Below are 24,691 nucleotides of genomic sequence, written 5' to 3' on the forward strand. Positions count from 1 at the left end.
GACAGGTACGCGCGAACGCCGGCTGCTGTCAGCGTTGGATTCCACTGCGGGCTCCCACATGCAGAATCCGGCTCAGCTGAGTTTAGGCGGCCTTAATCTGAAATATGACTGAAGATTATGCTTTTGTACAAAGGTAAATACACGAATCCTAATAAATAATTTAGTTTATCCTATTTAGTTGTGTTTTCTACAAATTTTATTTTAAACCAAATAAAAGTCAATTCTACAAGTAATGTACTAATGTTATGGATTCGCTAGGCAGCTTGTGACGGGCCCTTCCGTTCTACAGGCTTTTCTTATAACCAATTGTCTTTACAATTTTTATTCGAAATTGAAAGTTTTTTATTACATGCAATGATCCGCAAATAACTTTATTATACCGATAGTCCCCTACTTATGAACAGCTTCCATTCCAGGAAGCTGTTTGTAAGTCCCTTCTTTTTCGTATATTTAAACAAATGCTTGTATGGAGGGGGATCTCGGGTGGATCCCACTGCATACAACGTCGGGTTCTGTTAACGCTTCAAATGCCGCTGATAGAATTGATGGCGGCATTTAAAGCGTTAACAGGTCCGACAAACTGCGCGGCTTATTGGAGCTGCTGTGGCCCGGTGCCGGCTCTAAGAAACAGCCTGCACCCAACGTTCAGGGGATCCGTACGGCCTCTCCCGATAAGATTGCGGGATGCCATGCGGTTGCCACAGCAGCTAGGGGCCTTCTGAAAGGCCCCAGGGCTGCCTATGCAGAGTGCCTATCAAGCCGTGCCTATGATATAGCTTGATAGAATGCCTGTCCGGTCGCTGCACAGTATGATGTAATGCCATAGCAGTACATCATACTTACAGACAGACTTGTTCGTATCTAGAGAAGTTCATAACTCGAACATTAGGGTACTTTATTTAGTCATTAATTTTTAACGATATAGTGTTTCATTTTTTAATGGACTTATTTTTATTATTCCTAAAGCGGATAGTAAAACCTGTGTACCTATTTGACCAACGGGATATTGAAGGCAAACTCATTTATGGTGTGCATATTTTTGTGGTGTACTTTTGTAAGTTTTGTGGTGAAAAAAACGTTCATAAATTTTGTAGTGTGCACCATTACTAGTTTTTTTAGTATTGCAACATGAAAATGGAAATAAATACTGATACAACTTATTGGTGAGCCCAAAATATCTGTATTTTCAGGCCACCTATCAAAATGTGCCTTAGGGCCAGCAGAGCCTTAAAGGGATTTTCCAGGGAAATACTATTGATGACCTATCCTCAGGTGTATGCTGTCAGTGCTGCAATAACACAGAGGTCGGAGTGTAACCCTACGCACCGACCCCTGTGTAGTGACCAGTGCTTGTAACTGCTGGCACGGCTCTCATTGAAATCAATAAGAGCTGTGCCTGCAGTTACAAGCGCCGGACACTACATGGAAAGTCGTTGCAGAGACTTTCGCTCTGAATACACAGAACCTCTGTATAGTGTCTGGTGCTTGGAACTGTAGTCACGGCTCTCATTGAGATCTGCAGTTACAAGTGCTGGCCACTGCATGGAGGTCGGCGTGGAATTTTCCACTCTGATCTCTGTTATAGCAGCACTAACAGCATGCACCCACTTAGCTGATCAGTTGGGGTCCAGAGCGACAGACCCCAGCCGATCAACTATTGATGACCTATCCTGATATTAGGTCATCAATAGTATTTCACTGGAAAACCCCTTTAATCCAGCTCTGACTGGTGCAACCTCACATATACTGTAAAGTTGGAGAAGGATGTGCTGGAGGATAGCATATTGGATGACCACAGCAGCATGGTGGGAACTCCTGCAGAGTGGAGATCCCAGATCCTGGTTTAAAGGATTGCATTAACTATCCATGACATTCTGTTACATCTTCAGTCTCAATACATTTTGTATGAGTAGGAAAACTAAAAGCGTTTTCTATCCGTTTTGCTGTTCCCATTACAGATCAGCTACACGGAAAGCAAAACACTAGTGTACGAAATCCCAAACTTCTAATATACACTGCAGTAAATACTCTTTCCCTGCCAGGGACTTTGCTGCTGCTTCCATCTCAGCACTACATCCTCCTAAAAATTATAAAAATCTAACAAAGTTCTTATACAGAGAAGGGATTAAAGAAGAAGAAAGAATAAAAGGAGGACATTCAGATGAAGAGGAAGGAATGGAGTCCTGTTCAGACTCCATATTCAGTCCATGTTTCGTAGACCATAATAAAGAGCTAATGTTAATCTATGTATCGATTTACATGGCCATATTTTTCACTGTCGTGTTATAGAAATACCCTGTTTCTCTGGAAAATAAGACATACCCTGAAAATAAGACATATCATGATTTTCCAGAATTTTTGAGGATGCAAAATGATTTTTCAGGCTTTTTGAGGATGCTTGAAATATAAGCCCTACTCCAAAATTAAGCCCTGCTAAGTTAATTAAAAAAGTCAATTTAAATAGTGTGGTACAACATTTGTCTCTTTTGTTCATTTTTGTCTCTATATTTGCATTCATTGGTATTTTTTTTTATTGGGTAAAAACAGATCTGTATTTACCCAGTAGAAAAAAAAATCTGCAAGCATAAATCAGAAAATGATGAAATACTGATGACATACAGCTGCAATGACATGTGTAACATGTCCGTACTATGAATCCGTATTACAGTGGGCCAGTATGAAACTGACCTTAAAGAGCACCTGCCAGCTCTCATGACGTGTCTTACTAGAGAGTTGTATTCCACATAATGTCACAATTCCTGAACATCTTTTCTTATAAGACGACATTGTGAGGTTCCTCTGTTGTTAGAAAATGTAAGACACTGTTATTAAAAAATGTAAAACCCCAGCTCTACTCAATAAAATAGATCCAAATTATTCCCCCCCTATGCTGGAGATGCTCAGATAGTATTAGATCGGACACCCATATTTGGTTTTCATGTTCGCTCCTACAACCATTCTTGGAAGAGATTCAAGGAAAACTTGGCCTTATCTGCAAAACTAATATCATTCTCACACCTGAGATCGTCCACTTAAACATGGATGCTCCAGGCATCTTAATTAAGTACAAACCTCTTCTCTGGTTTCTCTTAAATACAGCTAAAATCTTAACCCCTAATGACCCCCCCATAGTGTTTTTGCGTCCTAGCTCGCTGGGCTTTAATCCCCAGGGATCTAAAAACATGCTCCATGTGGTGATTAAAACTCTGCTAGCTTTGAACATGACAGCTGCATGCTGCCGGTTACCGGAGGTAGCCGACAATCTGAAGCTGTCATCCCGGGCTTGATGGACACCCCCCGGTCACATGATCGCCGGCATTTACCGAATGACGGCGATCATATGAAACTCAGTTAAAAGTAAAAAAAAAGGTAAAGATTCAGCTGCCCTAATGGATCGAATCCATCAGGGTAGCTGAAAGTACTCACCCGCCTCCTCCGCGATGTCCCATGGTGTTCTGGTCTCCTAGTCCCGACGGCACCTTCTGCACGAGCACAGAAGGGTGCACGGCCCGGGAAATTCAAAAATCCCCCTACTCTCGGCTCCCATGTGTAGCCGAGAGCAGAGATGTCACTAGGGACTGCTGTATGCAGTTCCTCTTCACATGATCGCTGCTATCAATTGCATAACAGCAATCATGCAAATGATCATTAAAAAATGTAAGAAAAAAAAAGTTTCATATCCGTGAGGGGAGATAAGATTATGTATTTAAGGACCCCAGATTTATCCACGGACCTTACCCAGGCTTCTGCGCACATGCCCCCCACCAAAGTGAAAGACGCATGTGCAAAAGCCGTGGATTGCCGGGGTAATTTAAAATCTCCCTGCTCCTGGCTACTAAACGTAGCCAAGAGCCTGGAGATTTCACAGGGGCCCACGGTACGCGGTCCCTGGTCACGTGATTGCCATTTACCAATAGAAAACAGTGATCACGTAAAAGTTAAAGTTTCCCTTCCCATCACGGATCCGATCCATGAGGGGAGGTGAAATTACTTACCTAAGGCCTCTGACGATGTCCCCCGATGTAATTTTTATCTGCGGACCTTTTCCCAACTTCGGTGCATGCGCCCATCGGCAAAGTAGTGGACGCAAGCACAGAAGCTGGGGAGGGCCTGGGAAATTTAAAGTCTCCTTGCTCCTGGCTACTAAAGGTAACTGAGAGCCTAGAGTAGTGACCGAGGGCTGTTGTGAGCGGTCTATGGTCACGTGATCGCCTTTATCCAATGGATAATAGCGATTACGTAAAAGTTAAAACACAGTTGAAGTTTGATGCTCCTTTTGGTTTGAGCCCCGTTGTGCATACTGACATAATATTAGGGCCAAAATGGGTATGTTTCGGAACATAGGACAAACGGGGTATCAATTTTTGGGTGAAAGTCTTCATTCATATGTGTGCTGTACAAAAAAACTGTTTTTAAAATGACATAATTGCCAAAAAAAATGATAATCGTAATTTTTTCCTTCTGCTTTGCTCAGATTCATTCAAAAACAGTTTGGTAAAAATACGCAGTACACCCCTAGATAAATTCGTTAAAGTGTGTAGTTTTGAAAATGGCGTCATTTGTGGGGGTTCTCTACTGTTTTGGCCGCTCAAGGGCTCTACAAGTGGGCAATAGGGCCTAAATCACCTTCATGCAAAATATCTGTACTGAAAGCCTCCGGCTGCTCCTTCCAGTTTGCGCCCCGTTGTGCATACAGACATAAGATTAAGGCCACAATGGGTATGTTTCTGAACACGGGTCAAACAAGGGTATCCATTTTGGGATCAAATCCTCATTATCATGTGCACTATAAAAAAAATCCTTTCTTTTAAATGACATATTTGAAAAATATGAAATGGTATTTTTTCTCCTCTAAATTGCATTAATTCCTGAAAAGAAACTGTGGAGTCAAAATACTAATGACAGCCCTCTGTGAATACATTCAAATGTGTATTTTTTTTAATGGGGTCATTTGTGGGGGTATCTATCATTCTGACACCTATGAGCCTTTGCAATCTTGGCTCTGTGTAGGAAAACAAAATGTTCCTCAAAATGCTGATAAGTAATGTTAAATTTGTACGTCTCCTAAATGGTTGAAAAAAAATGAAGTTTTTCCAATGTGCGTCCAGAATAGAGTAAACAGATGGAAATATATATCATCAAAAATGTGTACAGTATGTTTGCACATATTTGATATATTGCAGTTGAAGATGTGAAAAAGGAGAAATTTTTCAAAATTTTTCCAATTTTGGTGCTTTTAATAAATATACACAGATTCTATCGGTCTATTTTTACCATCTAAATGAAGTACAATATGTGGCGAAAAGACAATGTAAGGATCACTTGGATATACAAAACCTTTACGCAGTTATTCAATGTTAAGTGACACATGTCAGATTTCCAACATTTGGCCTGCTTATTAAGGGGTAAACAGGCCTGGTCACTAAGGGGTTAATCCCCAGATACTGGGGAGACAGTACATTTCCCTCCATTCTAGAGTGGTATAATGAAGTAAACGCTATATGCTCCTTTGAGAAGGTCAAAGCCAGACGAGATGGGGACTTAGAGAAGTTCACAAACCGTTGGAAGCGCTGGCTCACTTTCTCACAAGTCGTTAATGCCCCCTAACCATTGGGTTACTTTTATTTTCCCATTTGATTGCACTAGAAAAATGTTCCTTTTCATTGTTCCTTGTTCTACAGGATTGAATGGTTTACAACATGATTATTTATTGATTCCACCTCCACCCTTGTTGTAACCCCCCTCCGCCTCATCCTTACCATAATAAAAAAAAAAAGAATATATGCAAAAATGTAACACACTTGGGCAGAGGCGTAACTTGAAGCTCCCAGGCCCCAATGCAAAACCTGTAACGGGGCCCCCAACTATAATGCTTTACTCATAGTACTGGGTTCCCTATATGGAGAAGAGAGGCCATAGGGGACCCCTAAGGCTCCTGGGCCCGGGTGCAACCGCATCCCCTGCATCCTCTATAGTTACGCCCCTGCACTTGGGTGTTACTAGTTCGGGATGTCCCTACATGGTATCATATTGTCCAATCAGTGCTGGCAGACTAATTAGAGATACACGGATTTGATCATGTGAATGGTAATGATGATCAGGTATTATTTATCCATAAAGTTCTAGAAGAAATATCAGTTATGTAAAGTACAGTTCTAAAAAACATTATACAAAAACCCATAGAATAAAAGTAATACATTATTCACCCCAATTTTTGCACTAGTTTTTAATAGTGTTTTTTCCATCCTCCCCAAAAACTTAATAAAAGCTGATCAATAAGTGATATGCACCCCAAAATGGTGTTAGTGAAAAACAGAACTCATTCCTCCAAAACTGAGCCCTCATACGGTAACATGAATGGGTAAAATAATAAAAAGGATTTACTTATGAAGTGCAAGGATGTAAAAAAAATATAGATAGCTACTTGGTTGAAGACCCCAAAATGCTGCATCCTTAAAGGCATTGTTTGAGATAAAACATTTTCTTAAAAACAGGTCCCCTGTGTGAAAAAATAAACAGCTTACTTTTCCTTGTTCCCTGCAAGTCCCCAGTTGGCTATTCTAGGTCTCCTCCTTGACATGTTTACAAGCTGCAGCAGCCTGTGACATCCTGTATACAGGCTACTGCAGCAATCAATTTCTGAGCTCCATCATTCTATGTTGGAACCTGTAAACATTATGTCAATGAGAAGAATCAGTGCTATTGGCGGGGGACTTGCAGGGAGTGAAGAGAGGTGATAATAAGCAGTTCTTACTTTTTTTTTAAAAAGGGGGGCCTGTTTTTCCAAAGAAGTTTTATCTCAGACAATCCCTTTAAGGCATTAAAGAGGGACTGTCAGATCTCCTGTTTTAGTAAATGCCCGTATTGACCATGAAATAGTAATTCTGGAGCACCTTTTATTAGAACTCTTCTTTGTGCCATTACTCTCCTATTCCTCCTGGAAATATATGAATAAATTAGCAACATGGCATTACCATTCATCTCGTCAATAGACTATATTACTACACACTGACCGGGTTATGGCAAGTTCTAAGAAAAGGAAATGTTTAATAAAAAAGATGTGCCAGCAGAGCCAGCATATGTAGTGCTTATATACATTTCTATTATGTATGGTCCTGAAACTATGTTTGTTTCTATCTTTTATGATCTTTCTAACAATCCTCAGTTCAATATGATCTTTTTTTGACAAATTATTGTTTCAGATGTGACCAGTGAACAGTGGGGGAATGAACAATGGAATATCACCAAGTTTGGAAAGACTCCAAAGATGTCAACATATTTGGTGGCCTTCATAGTTTCACAGTTTAAATCTATTGGTGAAGATAAGGCAAGTCTCTCTCTCTAGAGAAATCATCAGAGGGATTTCATAGTGTTTCATTTCAAATTATAAGAGAAGCCGTGTACACAGATCACTGACTCATGACACAGTCTGTATCATCCGACAATGGAAGTTCTTCTGGTTCACCTACGTATGATCAGAAATACATGCCCCCCTGTAATCATAAGAACTCATGATTGGCTCTAGGTGCTACTGGTGTAACATATGTTAACACCTCAAGACGTGTCACTACTAAAAATACGTCATTCCTAGAAACCTGAAACTTATTTCTGTATACACTGTTCTAACAGTTTCTATATGCGTGGAGAGTTAAGCCCTTTTAGACGGGACGAATGTCAGGCAAACGATGCCCGACACTCGTCCCCACACATACTAGCTGCCATGCACCCACACGGGAGCTTGTATCATTAGCTCTCAGCGGGGAGGCTGAAGAGATTTTTCTCCTCTTGCTCCCCCGCCTCTTTCCATTGACGTAATACAGCTGCCATTCAATACTTGACAGACGCTATTACACGTTCATTGTAAATAGCAGCTGTTCAGTACTGAACAACCGGTATGTTATGTCAATGGAAAGGGGCGGGGGAGAGAGAGGAGAAAAATCTCCTGCAGCCTCCCCGACTTTCTGCTGGTTGCTTTGTGTGTGAGCCAGCACTACTAACTCCTGTGCGGGTGCGCACGGGTGCCAGGACACATAGGGACGAGTGTCGGGCATCGTTTGCCCGACATTCGTCCCGTGTAAATGGACCCTTAGGAATGACTACAGATAACTAGCAATGTCTAAGCCATGACAGGATATGGGGGTAGGATGAGCCTACATCTACATCTACATACCAGTGCACAACACGAACTGAGTTAACCATTTAGATGCTAGTTATCCACTAAAGAGGAAGATATACAAGTATATATACACATATACGTGTTTGACTAGGCTGATGTGAGAAACATATATTATTACTATAACACTATCTCTATCTCTCTATATTTATATATCTCTCTCTGTATATATATATCTCTCTCCTTCTCTATATATCTCTCTCCCTCTCTATATATCTCTCTTTCTCCCTCCCTATGTCTCTCTCTCCATATAGCTCCCTTCATATCTGTATCTCTCAATATTAACCGTAATAAACTTGGAACCCATTTGTTAGTGGCATATCTTAAATTCTTCTTAGATCTGGCTCTCGCCCCTCTCAGTGTGTCAAGTGGGTTGTCCCCACTGCTCACAATCAATAGTTAAAGTCAGACTTGATTGACAGTCCAACATCACCCAATAAGACTGAGTGGTGGGGAGTGCTGGGAGTCAGACCTAAGAAGAGTGCTTAAAGGTGAAGGAATATAGCATGGAAAACAAACAGGGATAGAGTCAATGGACTATGCTTGCAGAGGCATGCAGCCAGACTTTACCCTATGACAGTTCTTCTTTAAATTGTCGTTTTGCTTTTATTGCCAGGCAAGCAATGACTCTTATTTTTTGTTATTATATTAAATGCTAGTTGACAAACGCAAACTTGCCAACATTTAGATTGCCAAAATTGGTGCATTAAAGCCTATCCCTAGAATGTCCACTATTAGGGCGCCCACCCACTGGCGTTTGCGATTTTCGTGCGTGAAAAACGCAGCGTTTTCGCGGCGTTTTTCCCACGTTTTCCGCGCGTTTTTTGCCGCGTTTTCGCCGCGTTTTCGCGGCTTTTCCATTAATTTCCATTGACTTTCATGGGTGCATTAGGAGAAAAATAAGGACACATATGCAACTGACAGTTCCTATGTTAAAAAACGCAACGCAAAAAAAAACGCCAGTGGACAGGAGTACATTCAATTCTAATTGCTCTTGAGAAAAAACGCAAAACGCAAAGAAAAAAAAATCGCCAGTGGGTGGGCGCCCTTAAGTGAAGTTTGCATAAACCCACTTATTATGGGAAAAGTCCATTATGGGATAGTCCAGCACAGGGTTGTCCCGGCAAAATCTGGACAGTTGGCAAGTATGCAACCATTGATTCATTACAAGTTCACCTAGTGCACAATTCTGTGATCTCTACAGAAATACATGCTGATAGTGATAAAAGTATCAGTAAGTATGTAGTATATTAACTCTACTATACCAACCAATAGGTTAAAATCTGGGGCCGTAAAAAAGCAATAGAGGATGACGATCAAGGAGATTATGCACTGAGAGTCACAAAGCCAATTCTGCAATTTTATGAGAACTATTACAACATTTCTTATCCTCTCCCAAAATCAGGTATGCATATATATTGTATTTGTGTCCACTGGCATCTTAGGAACTTTCTAATATAATTTATGGCTCAGTAACTATTTCAAGATACGTGCTTGCTGTCAATGAATGAGAACATTGTGTACTAGGAATGTATTGCATCCAGATGCTAAATCCCTGTCCTGATCATGTCCCGTTAGGGAGCTTTCACACGAGCGTGTTTATGTGAGTGCATACGCGTGCACAAAAACACGCGTCTATTACAACCACTGAATTCCCTATGGTATGTTCACATGTCTGTGTTTTACAGGCATGCGTCTGTAAAGATAGGACATGTGTGCACCATAGGTCCTGCAACCCTTGCCTTCAATGCAGCCGCGACTGCTGCCGGCGGCTCCATTGAAGGCAATAGTCTGTCGGCACCCCTGAAGTGATTTTTCAGGGAAGAGCTTTAAATATAAGCTCTTCCCTGAAAAATCATCCCTTTTAGGGCTCCTACCCACCAGTGTTTTTTTCTCTTTTGCACTGCGAGAGTGAGTGAAAACACTCACCTCGCAGCGCAAGAAAAACACTGGGATATCACCAGTGTTTTCAATGGGGCCAGCGGCAGTAGCGCTAACCCTATTGAAAACATAGGGAGAAGATCTCGGCTATCTGCCACAGCTGTCACAGCTGTGACAGAAGTCCAGCATGCTATCCATTGCTTTCTATGGGGTTGGCGCTGCTGCCAGCCCCATTGAAAGCAGTGGTTTGTGGCAACCCCCGCAGCATGATTTTCGGGAAAGGGCTTGAAATAAAAGCCCTTCCCTGAAAATCATCATTAGCTGGTTAAAAAAACTAAGAAAAAATGTACTCACCTCTCCGCCGCTCAGACGCGTCCTCCGGCTGGCTCCCCTGCACTGCTGTCCAGCACTTTCAGCAGGTGGGGCTGTGGTAATTGGCTGCATGAATGCATGAATGAATAGCTAAGCGTTGGCTGTAATTGGCTGAGCGCTCAGCCAATCAGCACAGTCCTTTTAGGAGGTGGGGATCTTTAAAACCCTGCCTCCTGAAAGTGCTGGAGAGCAGTGCAGTGGAGCCAGCTGGAGGACGCGTCTGAGCGGCGGAGAGGTGAATATATTTCAAGCCCTTTCCCAAAAATCATGCTGCGGGGGTTGCCACAAACCACTGCTTTCAATGGGTCTGGCAGCAGCGTTGACTCCATTGAAAACACTGGCGATATCCCAGCGTTTTTCTTGCACTGCGAGCCGAGTGTCTTTACTCACTCTCACAGTGCAGGAGAGAAAAAATTTTTAGTGGGTAGGAGCCCTTAGTGTAAAAAAAATAAAATAAAATATATATATATGCATACACACACACACACACACACACACTTACCTGTCCGCCGCTTCCGTTCCTCCCGCGGGGATGAGGAACACATCTGCAACATGCGGCAGATGTTTTCTTCATCCCCGCGGGGAATAAAGAATTCCCTGCTGCACCTGTCACAGATGTGACAGACGCGGCAAAGGAGTTCTTCATCCCCACGGGGAATAAAGAATTCCCTGCTGCACCTGTCACAGATGTGACAGACGCGGCAAAGGAGTTCTTCATCCCCACGGGGAATAAAGAATTTCCTACCGCAGCTGTTACAGATGACAGCTGCGCTAGAGGATCCAGCTGCCGACACCCTTTAATTGTTTTTCACGGAAGGTCTTTAAATATAAATCCGCCCCTGAAAAACAACCCAAACTGGTGTAAAAAAATTAAAAAAAATCATACTCGCCTTTCTTCAGTTGCCGGGGCTCAGCCGCATGCTCTCTGCGCTGTCCCCGCTTCTGCTGAAAGAGCTGGTTCTGATTGGCTGAGGTGCTCAGCCAATCATAGGCAGCTCTCGGCCTTTGAAGGCAATGCACGGACCTTCATACACTTGTGTTTTTGTGCGTACATGGGTGCGCTCCTATGTATGCACATGCTCGTGTGAAAGCTCCCTTAGGAAGTAAAATGTAAGTAATAGTAGAAAGGTGCCTATTTTTTGTTTTATTAAATAACAATTACTTTTCATTTGCATAAAATCCGGAAAAAAACATGAGAAATGCACTTTGTAAGTATTTTTGGATTATGTTATAGGGTCACATGTAGATGGAGATAAAGCACTGTATGATCCAAATTAAACTAGCAGAATTATGAATATATAGAGAGGAGCAATGTGATAACATGCATTCGTCCTCAAAGAATAACACAGAGTATTTATAAAGTAGGGACAACTATCTTCCAAATAATCGCTCAAAAGTGCGAATGACTGTCATTCCGTGTAAACATGGGTACCAACAGGGTGACGAGTGATAAGTCACTAGTCGTTTCATTTTAGCTCATCTCTCTCTTGTCCGAAGTACTCATCACACAGGGAGAGATAGGGAGCAGTACTAGTTGTGCCAATAAAAGGTAAGGTAAAGTTCCCTGGTACAAGCAACGAGTCATGACTGACTCCCCTCGGGTGACGTCACATCATGACGTTTTCTTGGGAGACTGTGTTTTTGCGGGGGTGGTTAGCCTTTGCCTTCCCCAGTTATCTTTTACTCCCCAGCAAGCTGGGTACCCATTGTACTGACCTCGGAAGATTGGAAGGCTGAGTCAACCTTGAGCTGGCTACCTGAACCACATGGGAATTGAACCTGCAACCTTCAGGTCGTGAGAGAGAGCTTAGGACCCTAACCAGGAAGCAACCAAATTATACCTAAACACTCAGAAAATGATCACTGTGTGTCTCATGCGTTGTTCTGATGTCATTGCCTGCAGCCATTTTGGGGAAATAGTCTAAACTGGATGGACATGTCTTTTTTCCGGCCTTACATACTATGTTACTATATAAAATAATGATGCAAAGAAGAGAATGCTGGTCCGGTAAACTGCTAAGGAATGAGGAATACTGTAGAGTTAAGACAGTTTATAATTTTGTATCTTTGCGAGTTATGCAAATATGCTTTTAGTAGATAGAATATTCAGCAATCTGTGTATTACTTGCGCAAGTCAGATAGAAGAAATCATGGTATAAGGGTTCTGTTTAACCCCTTTCCTGCTCCAGAACTTACATTTACGTCCTGGAGTGTCGGAGTATGTATGAAGACACCTGCGGGTAATAGCTGAAATTGGCCGCGGGGCCGATCGCGGCTATTAACCCTTTAAATGCCGCTGTTAATTCTGACAGCAGCATTTAAATCCCCCGAACAGTCCCGTATGCCCCCCCTCCCCCACGGTGAGATCGGGGGAGCCGTGCAGGTGTCATGGCAGCCGGGGTCCTTTTGAAAGGCTCCAGGGCTGCCTTAGGAGAGTCCGTCAGAGTTTTCTTAAAAGAAAAGTGAAAAAAGATCAATAAAGTTTTATTAATTGTAAAAAAAGTAATAAAAGTTTAAATGGCCCCCCTTTTATCATACCTATAATAAAAGAAATCTAAATCATAAAAGAAAAATACATATTTGGTATTGCCACGTCCATAAAAGTCCGATCTATCAAAGTAGTTCATTATTTACCCCACATGGTGAACATTGTTTGAAAAAAAAACAAAACGCCAGAATTGCACTTTTTCAGTCACCCTGCCAGAAAAAATGCAATAAAACGCGATCAAAAAGTCGTATGTATTCAGAATTGATACTATCGGAAACTACAGGACATCCCGCAAAAAATGAGCCATTGATCAACTATGTGAATGAAAAAATAAAAAAGTTATTGTGCACAGAAGATGGCGGCAGAAAATAATTGAAAAAAAATAAATGTCTGAAAAAAAAAGTAACACGGCAAAAGAAAACTATACAAGTTTGGTATCGTAGTAATCGTACTGACTCATAGAATAACGTTATCAGGTCATTTGTGTTGCAGTTTGTGCGCCGTAGAAACAAGACGCACTGAAAGATGGCAGAATGTAATTTTTTTTTCATTGTACTCCACTTAGAATTTTTTTTTAGTTTTTCACTACATTATATGGTACATTAAATAGCACCATTGAAAAATACAACATCGACAAAAACAAGCCCTCATGCAGCGACATCGATGGATAAATAAAGGAGTTATGATTTTTTTAAAGAGGGAGGAAAAAACAAAAATGGAAAATAAAAAAGGGGCCGCATCATTAAGGGGTTAAAATTTTTCAAAGCGGTGTAACAGGGTGCACAATACATCCATTCCAAGTCTAAAGCTGTGTGTACTGGATAGATGTATAGTAACATTTTTTGCTTTCTTAGACCAGGTAGCTCTCCCAGACTTCCACGCCGGAGCCATGGAGAATTGGGGACTAGTGACATACAGAGAGACGGCCCTCCTTTTTGACCCTCGGGAATCTTCCATCGGTAACAAGGAGAGGGTGATCTCAGTAATAGGCCATGAGCTTGCACATCAGGTGGGTTATGTCTTTAGGTTTTTGTTGTCTGTTGGACTGCTACAATCTTAAAGTCTACCTCCATGTAGTTCATTAACAGAGTCCTCCAGCCACTCCTGCTACTGACACTAAGGGTGCTTTTACATGTGGCGGAAAAATTAGACACGAGCAAATCTGCTGCAAAATCCAAGTCTTGCATGCAGAATTTGATATGGATTTCTAGTAGAAGTGTTGCGAATTTCATCCTTTGCGAAGCTGCAGCAAATGCACTCAAAATCCACATGGAAGACATGCAGATCTTCAGTGGATTTGGTATGGTAGATTTTTATGCTATATGTAAAGGCACATTAACCCCTTAAGGACCAGGGTGTTTTGGTCCTAAAGAACCAGAAACTTTCTAGGGATTTTACCCACCTAATTGTTTTACTGTCCTATTTTTTTTTCTTTTCAGCTACCAAAATTATTCTTCCTGCGTTTTTTCCCATGACATATAGGGCTATTTTTTTATACCTTTTTTCATTGACTTTTATTTTGTTTCATTGAAGTTAAAAATATAAAAAATTATTTTTTTAAATTTATAGTTCTTTTTAAAATGAGTATATTTACACTGAATGAAGTATGTAATAGGTTCCTCATTTTGTATCGGATGTTTTGACATATGATGTGTATAGTTTTAAATTACAGGGCTCATATTGCGACGGTTTTGGTTGGCGTCGGCTTTGGGTCACTTTCTTTTTTATGTATAGATTTTAATTTTATTCTGTAAATTTTTTTAAACTTATTTTTGTAACTATTCCTTAACCATCTATATTGCCCATGATGTCATATAAGACTTCTGGGGAATGTTCACATTTTTTTTCTATTTCATACTTTTCCACTGTAGCTGGGACATCCTTAGAAGCCCGCAGGGGAAAATGTTGTATATTTACTTACCTGCCCCCTGCTGACCATTCTATCAGCCTTGAAAGTCCACCTGTGGACCGTGCATTCAGAACGCGGACCATGTGATTGGACTGAAAACGGAAGACTGTATGCATGCACGCTCATTGATCTCTATGGGAGCATGCAGATACAAGCTTCAGGCCGATGACCTGGTCCACGTTCAGAATGGGTGGTCCACATGCAGACCAGCGAGAGGCACCGAGAGGCAGGTATCTATAAAAATACCTCCCTGCACTCCTGTGAACCTGCGCTATGAGCATCATAACTTAGTTTATGGTACATATATCCAGTCACAGGTTCCCTTTAACGTTTTGAGTATTCTATAGAATAAAGTCTGACTACAAAAAGTCTAGGCATAACCCTAGTGTCAAGTCTGTCCAGAACTGCCAACTAAACAAAGGAAGACAATAGGGAGCTGAGAAACTAAGGCAGGCTGGAGGATATTTGAATACTGGAAACTTGACACAAGACCAGACAGTAAACAGGAGAATATAAATACTGTACAAAACCGAACATCCCTAACTTCCCTGACTCGATCTGCCACAAAGCGGAGCACCCGCCCCGAAAAGGACAATCCCAATGTTTGTATGTGACAAGTTCAAAGGTTAGAAAGAAATCTGGAGAAAAACAACTAAACACAAAGATAAACACTAACACTTAGAACAGGATACAGATGTAGAACAACAAGGCTTAGAATGGAAACTCCACTCGCACTATGAACACAAGGCAGTTCAAAGGATAAAATCACTGCAAACCAATATAGGGGAAGCATAACCAGCGGCTAGGGGAATATAGGGGAAGCAGTTTAAATAGCATAAAGATCTTAATGACTTGACTATCAATCATCCCAGCCAGTTCATCAGCCTAATAACTCCTCACACAACCTTGTAGATTTTGTTGTGATGACACTCTGTACCTGATCCTGAGATACAGGAGAAAGCGGAACAAGCTTGTAGTAAGTACTGCAACATATGACTCTTCTCATTCTAACACAATATTAGTGAGTCCTTGAAGGGTAGAATGCCTCCATCCATACGGAGTCCGAGTAGACCATGATTTTTTTATGTGGAATCCAACAGAAAACTGTCTGGTTACACATAAAATTGGGGGCATACCGAGGTACAATAGTGGGCTCATACACCTCTCTGGTAGCCCTATTAAGGCTCAGTACAAAATGAAGTCGTTAGATAACACCCTGAATTATGCCTAAATTTAACTTCACTACCTTTTATTGCCATGTTCCACTCCATACACCACACTTACAATACAATCTTATTTCTGTTCTAGTGGTTTGGGAATCTTGTAACAATTGAATGGTGGAATCAACTATGGTTGAATGAAGGCTTTGCCTCTTACGTGCAATATTTGGGAGCCGACTCTGCAGAGCCCACCTGGAACATAGTAAGTTTCTTAAGACTCTTATAAAGTAGTATTATGAAGTTGGATGAGAGACAACAGCAGTAACTAGGATTTGTATTTCAAATACTGTCTAAAGGTTTAATTACACTCTAAAGTTTTTCTGTAATAAGGCCTCATGTCCACTGGGAAAATAAGAATTAAAATTCGCAGCGTTTTTCCCACACACGGATCCGCGCCCCATAGGAATGCATTGACCACCCGTGGGTAGATAAATACCTGCGGATGGTAATTAAAAAATTTCTGGAGCATGAAAAAAAATGGACATGCTCCATTTAGTGCGGATCACGCGTGCGGGAGCTCATAGAGCACATAGCTCAATTGATCTCCCGTATGAAAAATAAAAGACAATTACAGAGCATCTCACTGCATCCGCAGCCCAAATCCGCATTACAAATCCGCAGCGGATCTGATTTTCCCCGTGGACATGAGGCCTAAGGCCTCGTGTCCACAGGGAAAATCAGGCCCGCGCGGATTTCTGCTGCAGATTTCTGCTGCGGATGTACTATAATTGTCTTTCTTTTTTCATGCGGGAGATCAATTGAGATATAAGCTCTATGAGCTCCCGCATGCGTGATCCGCACTAAAAAGGAGCATGTCGCGTTTTTTTCACGAGCGTGAAATCCGTAAATCACTTAAATCAGTATCCGCAGCTATTTAATTACCTGCAAGTGGCAAATGCTTTCCTATGGGATGCGGATTTGCGTTTTTTTCACGCGCGGATTTGCACCAAAGAAGAATAGCATGCAGTGATTTGCTTTTTGGCGTCTGAGGGTATGTCCTTATCAAAGATTTTGTGCACAATATGGAGAAAGTGTTTTGTCATGAAGGAGTGTGTCTGAATGGATAGAGAAGTTCAAAGTCGTACAAGTGTCAGCCATCAAGAAGGAGCTGGAACATTATCAGGAAAAAAGTTTAACAATCAACAGTGCTTGGTACAGTGAGATGCTTCCTAAAGAGCTGAAGCCTAAAATTCATACAAAGTGTAGAGGACTGCTATCCAAGGGTGTTGTGTTGTTGCATGACAATGAACGTCTGCACACCGCTGCTCATACAGTCAACACTTTCCAAAAACTTTGTTTTGAGGTGTTAAAGCATCTTTCCTATAGTCCTATGCGTCATCAGACTATCACCTGTTTGGTCCCCTGAAAGAAGCCCTAAGAGGACGAAGATTCACGCTTGATGAAGAAGTGAGGACAGTGCTGCATCTGTGGCTTGCAGCTAAACCTAAAACATTTTTTAATGAGGGAATATGAAAGCTTGTTGGCAAATGGATAAAGTGTATTGAAAGGCAAAGTGGTTATGCCTAAAATTAATGTTTTTTTTTTTTTTTTTTGAGTTGATTAAAATAAATTCTACAGCCAGAGTGCGGAAAATTTTTGACTTACCCTTGTACTTACCATTAAAGGAGTATTCCTTTTTAGAATGTTATGGCATATTGTTAGGACACTATAAGCAATGGGGGTGCGACTTGTTGTTCCCAAGAACTAAAAGCCTGAACCCCTTTTCTTCTTCCCTACACAGCAGAGAACTGTAACATGGCACCATTGATGCACAGTGGATGGGAAGGGCGTGCTGTGGAGGGAAAATCTGTAAAGAAGCTATGGTGTTTTACTAGCACTGCAGCCCCTACATTTTGATGATCATTGGGGGTCCCAGAAGTAATATGCTATTACCAATCACATTTCTTAAGAAACCTTTACAATATGATAACATGTCAAAATGAAAACTTTGTATCCTTTCATAAAAGAGTTAAAGTACTTTTTCACAGGGCGATTATCACCCAAATCATTGCTGGAAACAGTCAATTCAGGCAATAGTCGTCTTATGTACACATGGTCACTGACCGGACACTGAGTAAGAAATCGCTCACTGTCAACTCACCTAACAACAAAGCGACTATCTGCCCATTTAAACAGGCAGTCAATCACCCATGAACAACTGCCTGTTTGCAGTGAATGAAAGTGGGCGGCCGGAAGAGATCTACGGCACGCTCCACCTTCATTATCTGAACAACTAATCGCTCTTGTGTGAAAACACAGGAGCAACAGTCTATTGGACAACCGTCAAGCACTTATGTGTCCAACAATTGTTCCGTGTAAAGGTACTTTTATTCTTTCGGAGGAAGCAGACCTATACAGAAGCCCTGCAGGGTTTAGATTAAGATTTGGGGTTTTTCAATTATTTTTCTATCTGTATTGACTGAAAAAATAGCCTCCCTTTGGTCTGCAAATGGTGGCTCCCAATGTTCATTTCCGATAAGCACTGAAAATATTTTATGTGTATAATTTATTTGTATTACTTAAAGAAATAAAAGGTGAAAATGAATGAGACGAGGATAAGCAATTACAAATCATGAAATGGCGGGTAATGAGTTCACTTCCAAATTTTGTTTGTGTCAATACTGAATACCCTTATACACATATTAATGTAGCACATAATTCTTCTTTGACCTTTGCAGAAAGACTTGATGGTGCTTAATGATATAATCGGAGTGATGGGTGTTGATGCTTTAACCTCTTCTCATCCACTTACATCAAAAGAAGAAGACGTGAACACTCGATCAGAAATAAGTGAACTCTTTGATGCCATTACATATAATAAGGTAAACTGTTTAATATAATATATACTGTTACTGTCACTGTTTAATATACTTGAGCCATACAGGTAATTTGTTGGAATACATCCCTTTATGGCCCATTTACATGTACTAGAAGAACTGTGATAGACTAATTGTGGTTTCACCAGCCAGCTTTCTAGCTTTTGCTTTTTTCTATGCATGTGATTTCAAACTCTGTATAAAAAAATGGAGCTCTGATAAAAAGATCTGAAAATAAGTAAAATGATCTAAACACAAATAGGAACGCACAAAATTAGGGTTTACTTAATTTGGCAAATACACTCCAAATACACTCTTTGTCCAAAAAAAATCAAGCACTTAGGAGTTGTTGGAATGGAATGAAACTTTCTCTGTGTGATTGCAAGGTTTATATTAAAAAAATGTGATTACAAAAACAGAGCAAAACAAATAGTAGCCTGTTTTTACCGCCTCTGGCTTGGATGCAAGATGTGATACGGGCAGGCATGGGGGCTCTAGTACCCTGTTGTACTGCCTCTAGCTTGGATGTAAGATGTGATATGTGTGGGCATGGAGGCTCTAGTACCCTGTTGTACCATCTCTAGCTTGGATGTAAGATGTGATACGGGTGCATGGAGGCTCTAGTACCCTGTTGTACCATCTCTAGCTTGGATGTAAGATGTAATACTGGCGGGCATGGAGGCTCTAGTACCCTGTTGTACTGCCTCTAGCTTGGATACAAGATGTGATACGGGCCATGGAGGTATACAGCTTCTGTATTGTATCCTGTGGCATATCGGTCCTGCCTCATTTGCCACAGGATAACAAACCCAACCTGAATACCTCTGGATCACGCAAACTCGTAGGCTAAACTGCATCCCAGATGGTTCCATACATTTTCTATTGATGATAAATCTGGCGACCGGGTAGCTATGGAAGTGTGACAATGTTGTGGAGGCATTCCTGTGACACCCTTGTGTGTGCAGCCGAGCATTATCGTGCTGGAAAATGCCTCTTGGAAGCCGCCATGAGAGGAACACATGTGGCTGCATGATGTCTTGAACATATCGCTGAGCTGTCATTATCCCTAGTACCACAACTAGGGGTGACCTGCAATGGGGGTATTGTGCAACTCCACAGCTAAGGCAGGATTGAGGCGCTTACCCGTAGATCTCCAGGCACGAACACGGCCAGCGTCAGTGCCCAAACTAAACCTGGATTCCTCACTTAAGACAACCTGGTTCCCCTCTGTAGCAGTCCAGTTTTATCATTCACAACACCACTGCAAATGGAAGTGATGGTGGGTGTCAAAGGCAAAACATTCAATAGGTAAAGACCAAATGTCACTCAGCCAAGCACCTGGAAGTGGTTTCGACAGACACAGGGCCCTGTAATAATGGTCTAACCTGTCTCTGAATGGCGGACAACAAAACTGTTGTGCTTGTTAGACGATCAGATGATCCTCTCTACTGGTAGTCTGTCAAGGATGTCCTGAGCCCGGTCGCCTTGTGTGTGTCCCCTCACACATCCATTGGTCCCAACACCTCCTAACAGTCTCTTCTTAAATGTCTAGGTGGTGGGCAGTTTGTCGATACGACCATCCGGCTGTTCCAATAATGCGCCCCTCTCAAACTCTATTCACTGGGTTGTCTCTTTAATTGCATCGTAGAGGCGTCTAGTGGTCAACAAGCTCTATACATGCAAAGAAAGATGTCCACTACACACAAGTAGCCTCTGAGAGCCTTTTTATAGGCCAAGGATGGAACCACTTTTGGGGCGTCAGGTGCTTGGCTTTTTTTTTTACAAAGTATACTGCACTTATAAAATAGTAAAGAAGAAAACACTTACTTCATGCAATAGATATGCTCAATTAACTCTCTAATGGAACTCGGTAGAAAAATGCCAAACAAGACACAATACATATATAGTGTTTCTTGATGTCATGAAACATTTTCCACTGGGAACTCCTCAGACACAAGCAGTAATAACCAAATAATATAACAGACACCGTAATTGAGAACATATTACAATAAGAAACGTACTTCCCAAGATTAAAGCAATGTACTACAAGCTGCATATTAAATGCACATAAAATGGCCTCCGATATTAACACTAATTCCACAAAAAGTTATTCCTCCTAAGTCAGGGAAACTAACAGGCAAGGCTTACTTACCGTGAGCAGTGACAAAGAGCATGGAGCGGCACACTAGCTGGTATCATCTTATCATGTTAGTAGCTGATGATGACAACTGACAGCAATGGTAGCTGACACAGCCTAGAAATGATCATTGGGAATATTGAGTAGCCATATTAGATGATGGTAGGTAGTTAAGGATATAAAACTGTTGGCATTAACTTCCTTACTGAAACCTTTGGTCAAAAGTATTGTCCATACTCAGTGTTCCCTATGTATATAGTAATATCCAGGAAGTTGATGCATTCCCAACTATACATACAGATAAAATGTAAGAAAAATAATTCTGAATGGATTTAACAGATTCTCCATCACCTCCCCTTATAAATGTTACATCATCGATAAACGTTTTACGCAGGATCAGGGCCGCCCCACAGTCACCAACCAAGGAAATGGATTGTCTCTCCCATTCCCCCACATAAAAATGGCTAGTTCTTCACAATATGTTTCTTGATGTAATAACAACTCTTTAACAGCAATGGCCCCCCTTATTCTTATCAATTATGGTAAGGCTTAGAGAAAATACAATGCTGCCAGCCTTGGGGTTTCATTCAGAATGAATGTTTGTTCTCTTTTAGCTAAGTTTTTTTTATCTACCCATTCTAACCAGTAACTCTAAGGCTGGGTTCTTACGGGATAGAAATCCCACGGAACTCTTGCGGCTTGGCCGCACCGAAAAGCCGCAATATTTCCGCAGGAAAGCCACAGCTTCAGAACCCGCAACATAGAGAGGAGTGAGGTTGCAGCAGAAAAAAAAAAAGAATTCACATGCCACGGAATTGAATTCCGCGCTGCATATCTGGCTTTCCCGCAATGGATTGGCCGACCCTTTTGCAAAATCTTGTCCACATGGCTGGCTCAACTCGAGTTAAAAAGCTATGAGTGGAATTGCCGCACAGAAATTCTGCACGGAATGTCCACGGGAATTCCATCCTGTGTGAACCCAGCCTTATTCTTTTTAAAACTGGTTCATGGGATCACTTCTTTTTTACTTTTTATGTTTTATTACCATTTAATAATCTCAGGGCATCACCATGACTCCATCCTTCTGAGGTCGGTAAAATGAGAACCCAGCTTGGTGGGGGGTAATAAGTAATAATTACCTGAAAGCGCTGTGGAATAAGTTGGCACTATACAAATACCAAGATTTATTTATTAATAATCTACTATCTAAGTCCCCTTTTACACGATCGTTTTATCGTTTTAGCTGCAATAAAATGCTGTCCAAAAATCGCAACTATCTGAAGCATTGGATTCCAATGCATTTGTTCAGATGGGCGATTTTCTGGTGCATAAAATCCTTATCCTATCTTTGGCCGAAATACACCGTCCATTGCTATAGATTCCTATGGGAGCCTGTAAAAAACATCAGAAAAGGGAAGGGGGAGGGAATTTCGCAGTGGCTCGCGTTGCTAAAGTCCCCCCCCATGCTGGCAGGTTTCAATTGGTTTCTATGGGAGCTTCTATTGCCACTATCAAACGGCAAGGGGAGGGGGAGAGATCTTAGCTGTCCCATGGAATTCCAGGCTGTGGCGTATATACGCCGCAGCCTGGCCATGTGAACAGGCAAGAAAACGGGAGATTTAGCCGTGACTTGGTTGTGGCTTTCTTACGTTCATGCGATTTTCGTCCATGGTGCGGACAGCTGAAAATCGTGTGAAAGAGGCCTAAAGGTGTGGAATCACGCTCAAATTCTAGGATGTGTGGATATGGTTTAATATTCATTCCATATGGTTGACGGTTAAAGAATACTCCATATTGACATCAGGAAAAATAGCCAGCCAGAAATCATACGTTTGCACACAAAATCATTCCCCCCAAACATTTGCCTTCTCATTCGCAGTACACGTTAAACGCCGCCCCGATGACAAAACATAGTAGGACCGCCTACTTTTACCTGAAGCGTTATAAGTTCCACCAAATTCAAAACTCTTTTAGCAATATAATATGAAAAATGGGACTGTTGGGCTTTATGGAGACATTTAAATATGTACATATTCAGTTCAAGAAGCAACTGTTGATATATCAAACAGAATGTACACAGTATATTACATCAAGAACCTGCATTTTAGTGCCATTATAAAGCACAATGAATGACTATCTATGGTAATAAACATTTTATCGCACTTACAGTATATTGGGTATTTTATGGTGTGTTTCATTATAGGGTGCAGCAGTTATCCGGATGTTGTCCTCATTTATCACCGAAAGAGTTTTTGTCAAGGGATTACATGTAAGTATCACCTGGTTTGGGACCTTTCATGCAAGCGGAATATTCTGCATGGGGTTGCATGAGACAACAATGCTAGACTTTTTTGTAGTACATTTGCCTACAATTTTTTTTCTCATACAGCTTTATTAAGATTGCACAGAATGTTATGTAATCGCAATTTTCACTGTAGCGCAATATGAATTTAATATATTTTTTATTAGAGATGAGCGAACGTTCTCGTCCGAGCTTGATACTCGTTCGAGTATTAGCGTGTTCGAGATGCTCGTTACTAGAGGCGAGCACCACGCAATGTTCGAGTTACTTTCACTTTCATCTCTGAGACGTTAGCGCGCTTTTCTGGCCAATAGAAAGACATGGAAGGCATTACAACTTCCCCCTGCGACGTTCAAGCCCTATACCACCCCCCTGCAGTGAGTGGCTGGCGAGATCAGGTGTCACCCGAGTATGTAAATCGGCCCCTCCCGCGGCTCGCCACAGACGCATTCTGACAGAGATCAGGGAAAGTGCTGCTGATGCCGGAGCTGCTATAGGGAGAGTGTTAGGATTAATTTTAGGCTTCAAGAACCCCAACGGTCCTTCTTAGGGCCACATCTGACCGTGTGCAGTACTGTTGAGGCTGCTTTTTGCAGTGTTGCACATTTATTTATTTTTTTTCTATATCGGCCGTGCAGAGCATTGCGTCCTGCAGTAATTTTACATAGTCCACGGCCAGTAGTGGTGGTGAGGCAGGGACAGTGAAAGACATATCCAGTCTATATAGGCAGTGGGCTTTTCCAAAAAAATTTGGGAAAAAAAAATCTATTTGGGCTGCTGTGACCGTCCTGACTGTACTGTGTCTCTGCTGGGGGTAGTTGTCCTAATTCATACGCAGCCAGTGTTACAGCAGGCTTGCGCAAAATTCTTTCCTGCCTCTGCTGTGCGTTCCGTAAGCGAAGTCAGCCTCCAACCACAGGCCAATAAGCGGCACATTTAATTACAGCGTTCTGTTTCTGCACTACTGGTAATACAGCATGCTGAGGGGTAGGGGTAGGCCTAGAGGACGTGGACGTGGGCGAGGACGCGGACGCCCAAGTCAGGGTGTGGGCACAGGCCGAGCTCCTGATCCAGGTGTATCGCAGCCGACTGCTGCGGGATTAGGAGAGAGGCATGTTTCTGGCGTCCCCACATTCATCTCACAATTAATGGGTCCACGCGGTAGACCTTGATTAGAAAATGAGCAGTGTGAGCAGGTCCTGTCGTGGATGGCAGAAAGTGCATCCAGCAATCTATCGACCACCCAGAATTCTGCGCCGTCCACTGCTGCAACTCTGAATCCACTGGCTGCTGCTCCTCCTTCCTCCCAGCCTCCTCACTCCATTACAATGACACATTCTGAGGAGCAGGCAGACTCCCAGGAACTGTTCTCGGGCCCCTGCCCAGAATGGAC

The 24,691-nt window shown here is 41.8% G+C and overlaps 1 protein-coding gene across 3 annotated transcripts in view; it reads left to right on the forward strand.

Annotated features, from left to right (window-relative positions):
• ANPEP (alanyl aminopeptidase, membrane) overlaps nucleotides 1–24,691 on the forward strand; it is a 115,970-nt gene that overhangs the window by 42,911 nt on the left and 48,368 nt on the right. For all 3 annotated transcript variants that reach the window (XM_066592771.1, XM_066592770.1, XM_066592772.1), the window contains exons 4-9: nucleotides 7,203–7,327; nucleotides 9,449–9,578; nucleotides 13,769–13,923; nucleotides 16,132–16,245; nucleotides 18,722–18,865; nucleotides 23,200–23,265. In XM_066592771.1, coding sequence (XP_066448868.1) covers nucleotides 7,203–7,327; nucleotides 9,449–9,578; nucleotides 13,769–13,923; nucleotides 16,132–16,245; nucleotides 18,722–18,865; nucleotides 23,200–23,265 — 734 coding nt within the window. The remainder of the gene's footprint in view (nucleotides 1–7,202; nucleotides 7,328–9,448; nucleotides 9,579–13,768; nucleotides 13,924–16,131; nucleotides 16,246–18,721; nucleotides 18,866–23,199; nucleotides 23,266–24,691) is intronic.

This window comes from Eleutherodactylus coqui, chromosome 2 (assembly GCF_035609145.1).
Source record: "Eleutherodactylus coqui strain aEleCoq1 chromosome 2, aEleCoq1.hap1, whole genome shotgun sequence".
NCBI classification, from domain to species: domain Eukaryota; kingdom Metazoa; phylum Chordata; class Amphibia; order Anura; family Eleutherodactylidae; genus Eleutherodactylus; species Eleutherodactylus coqui.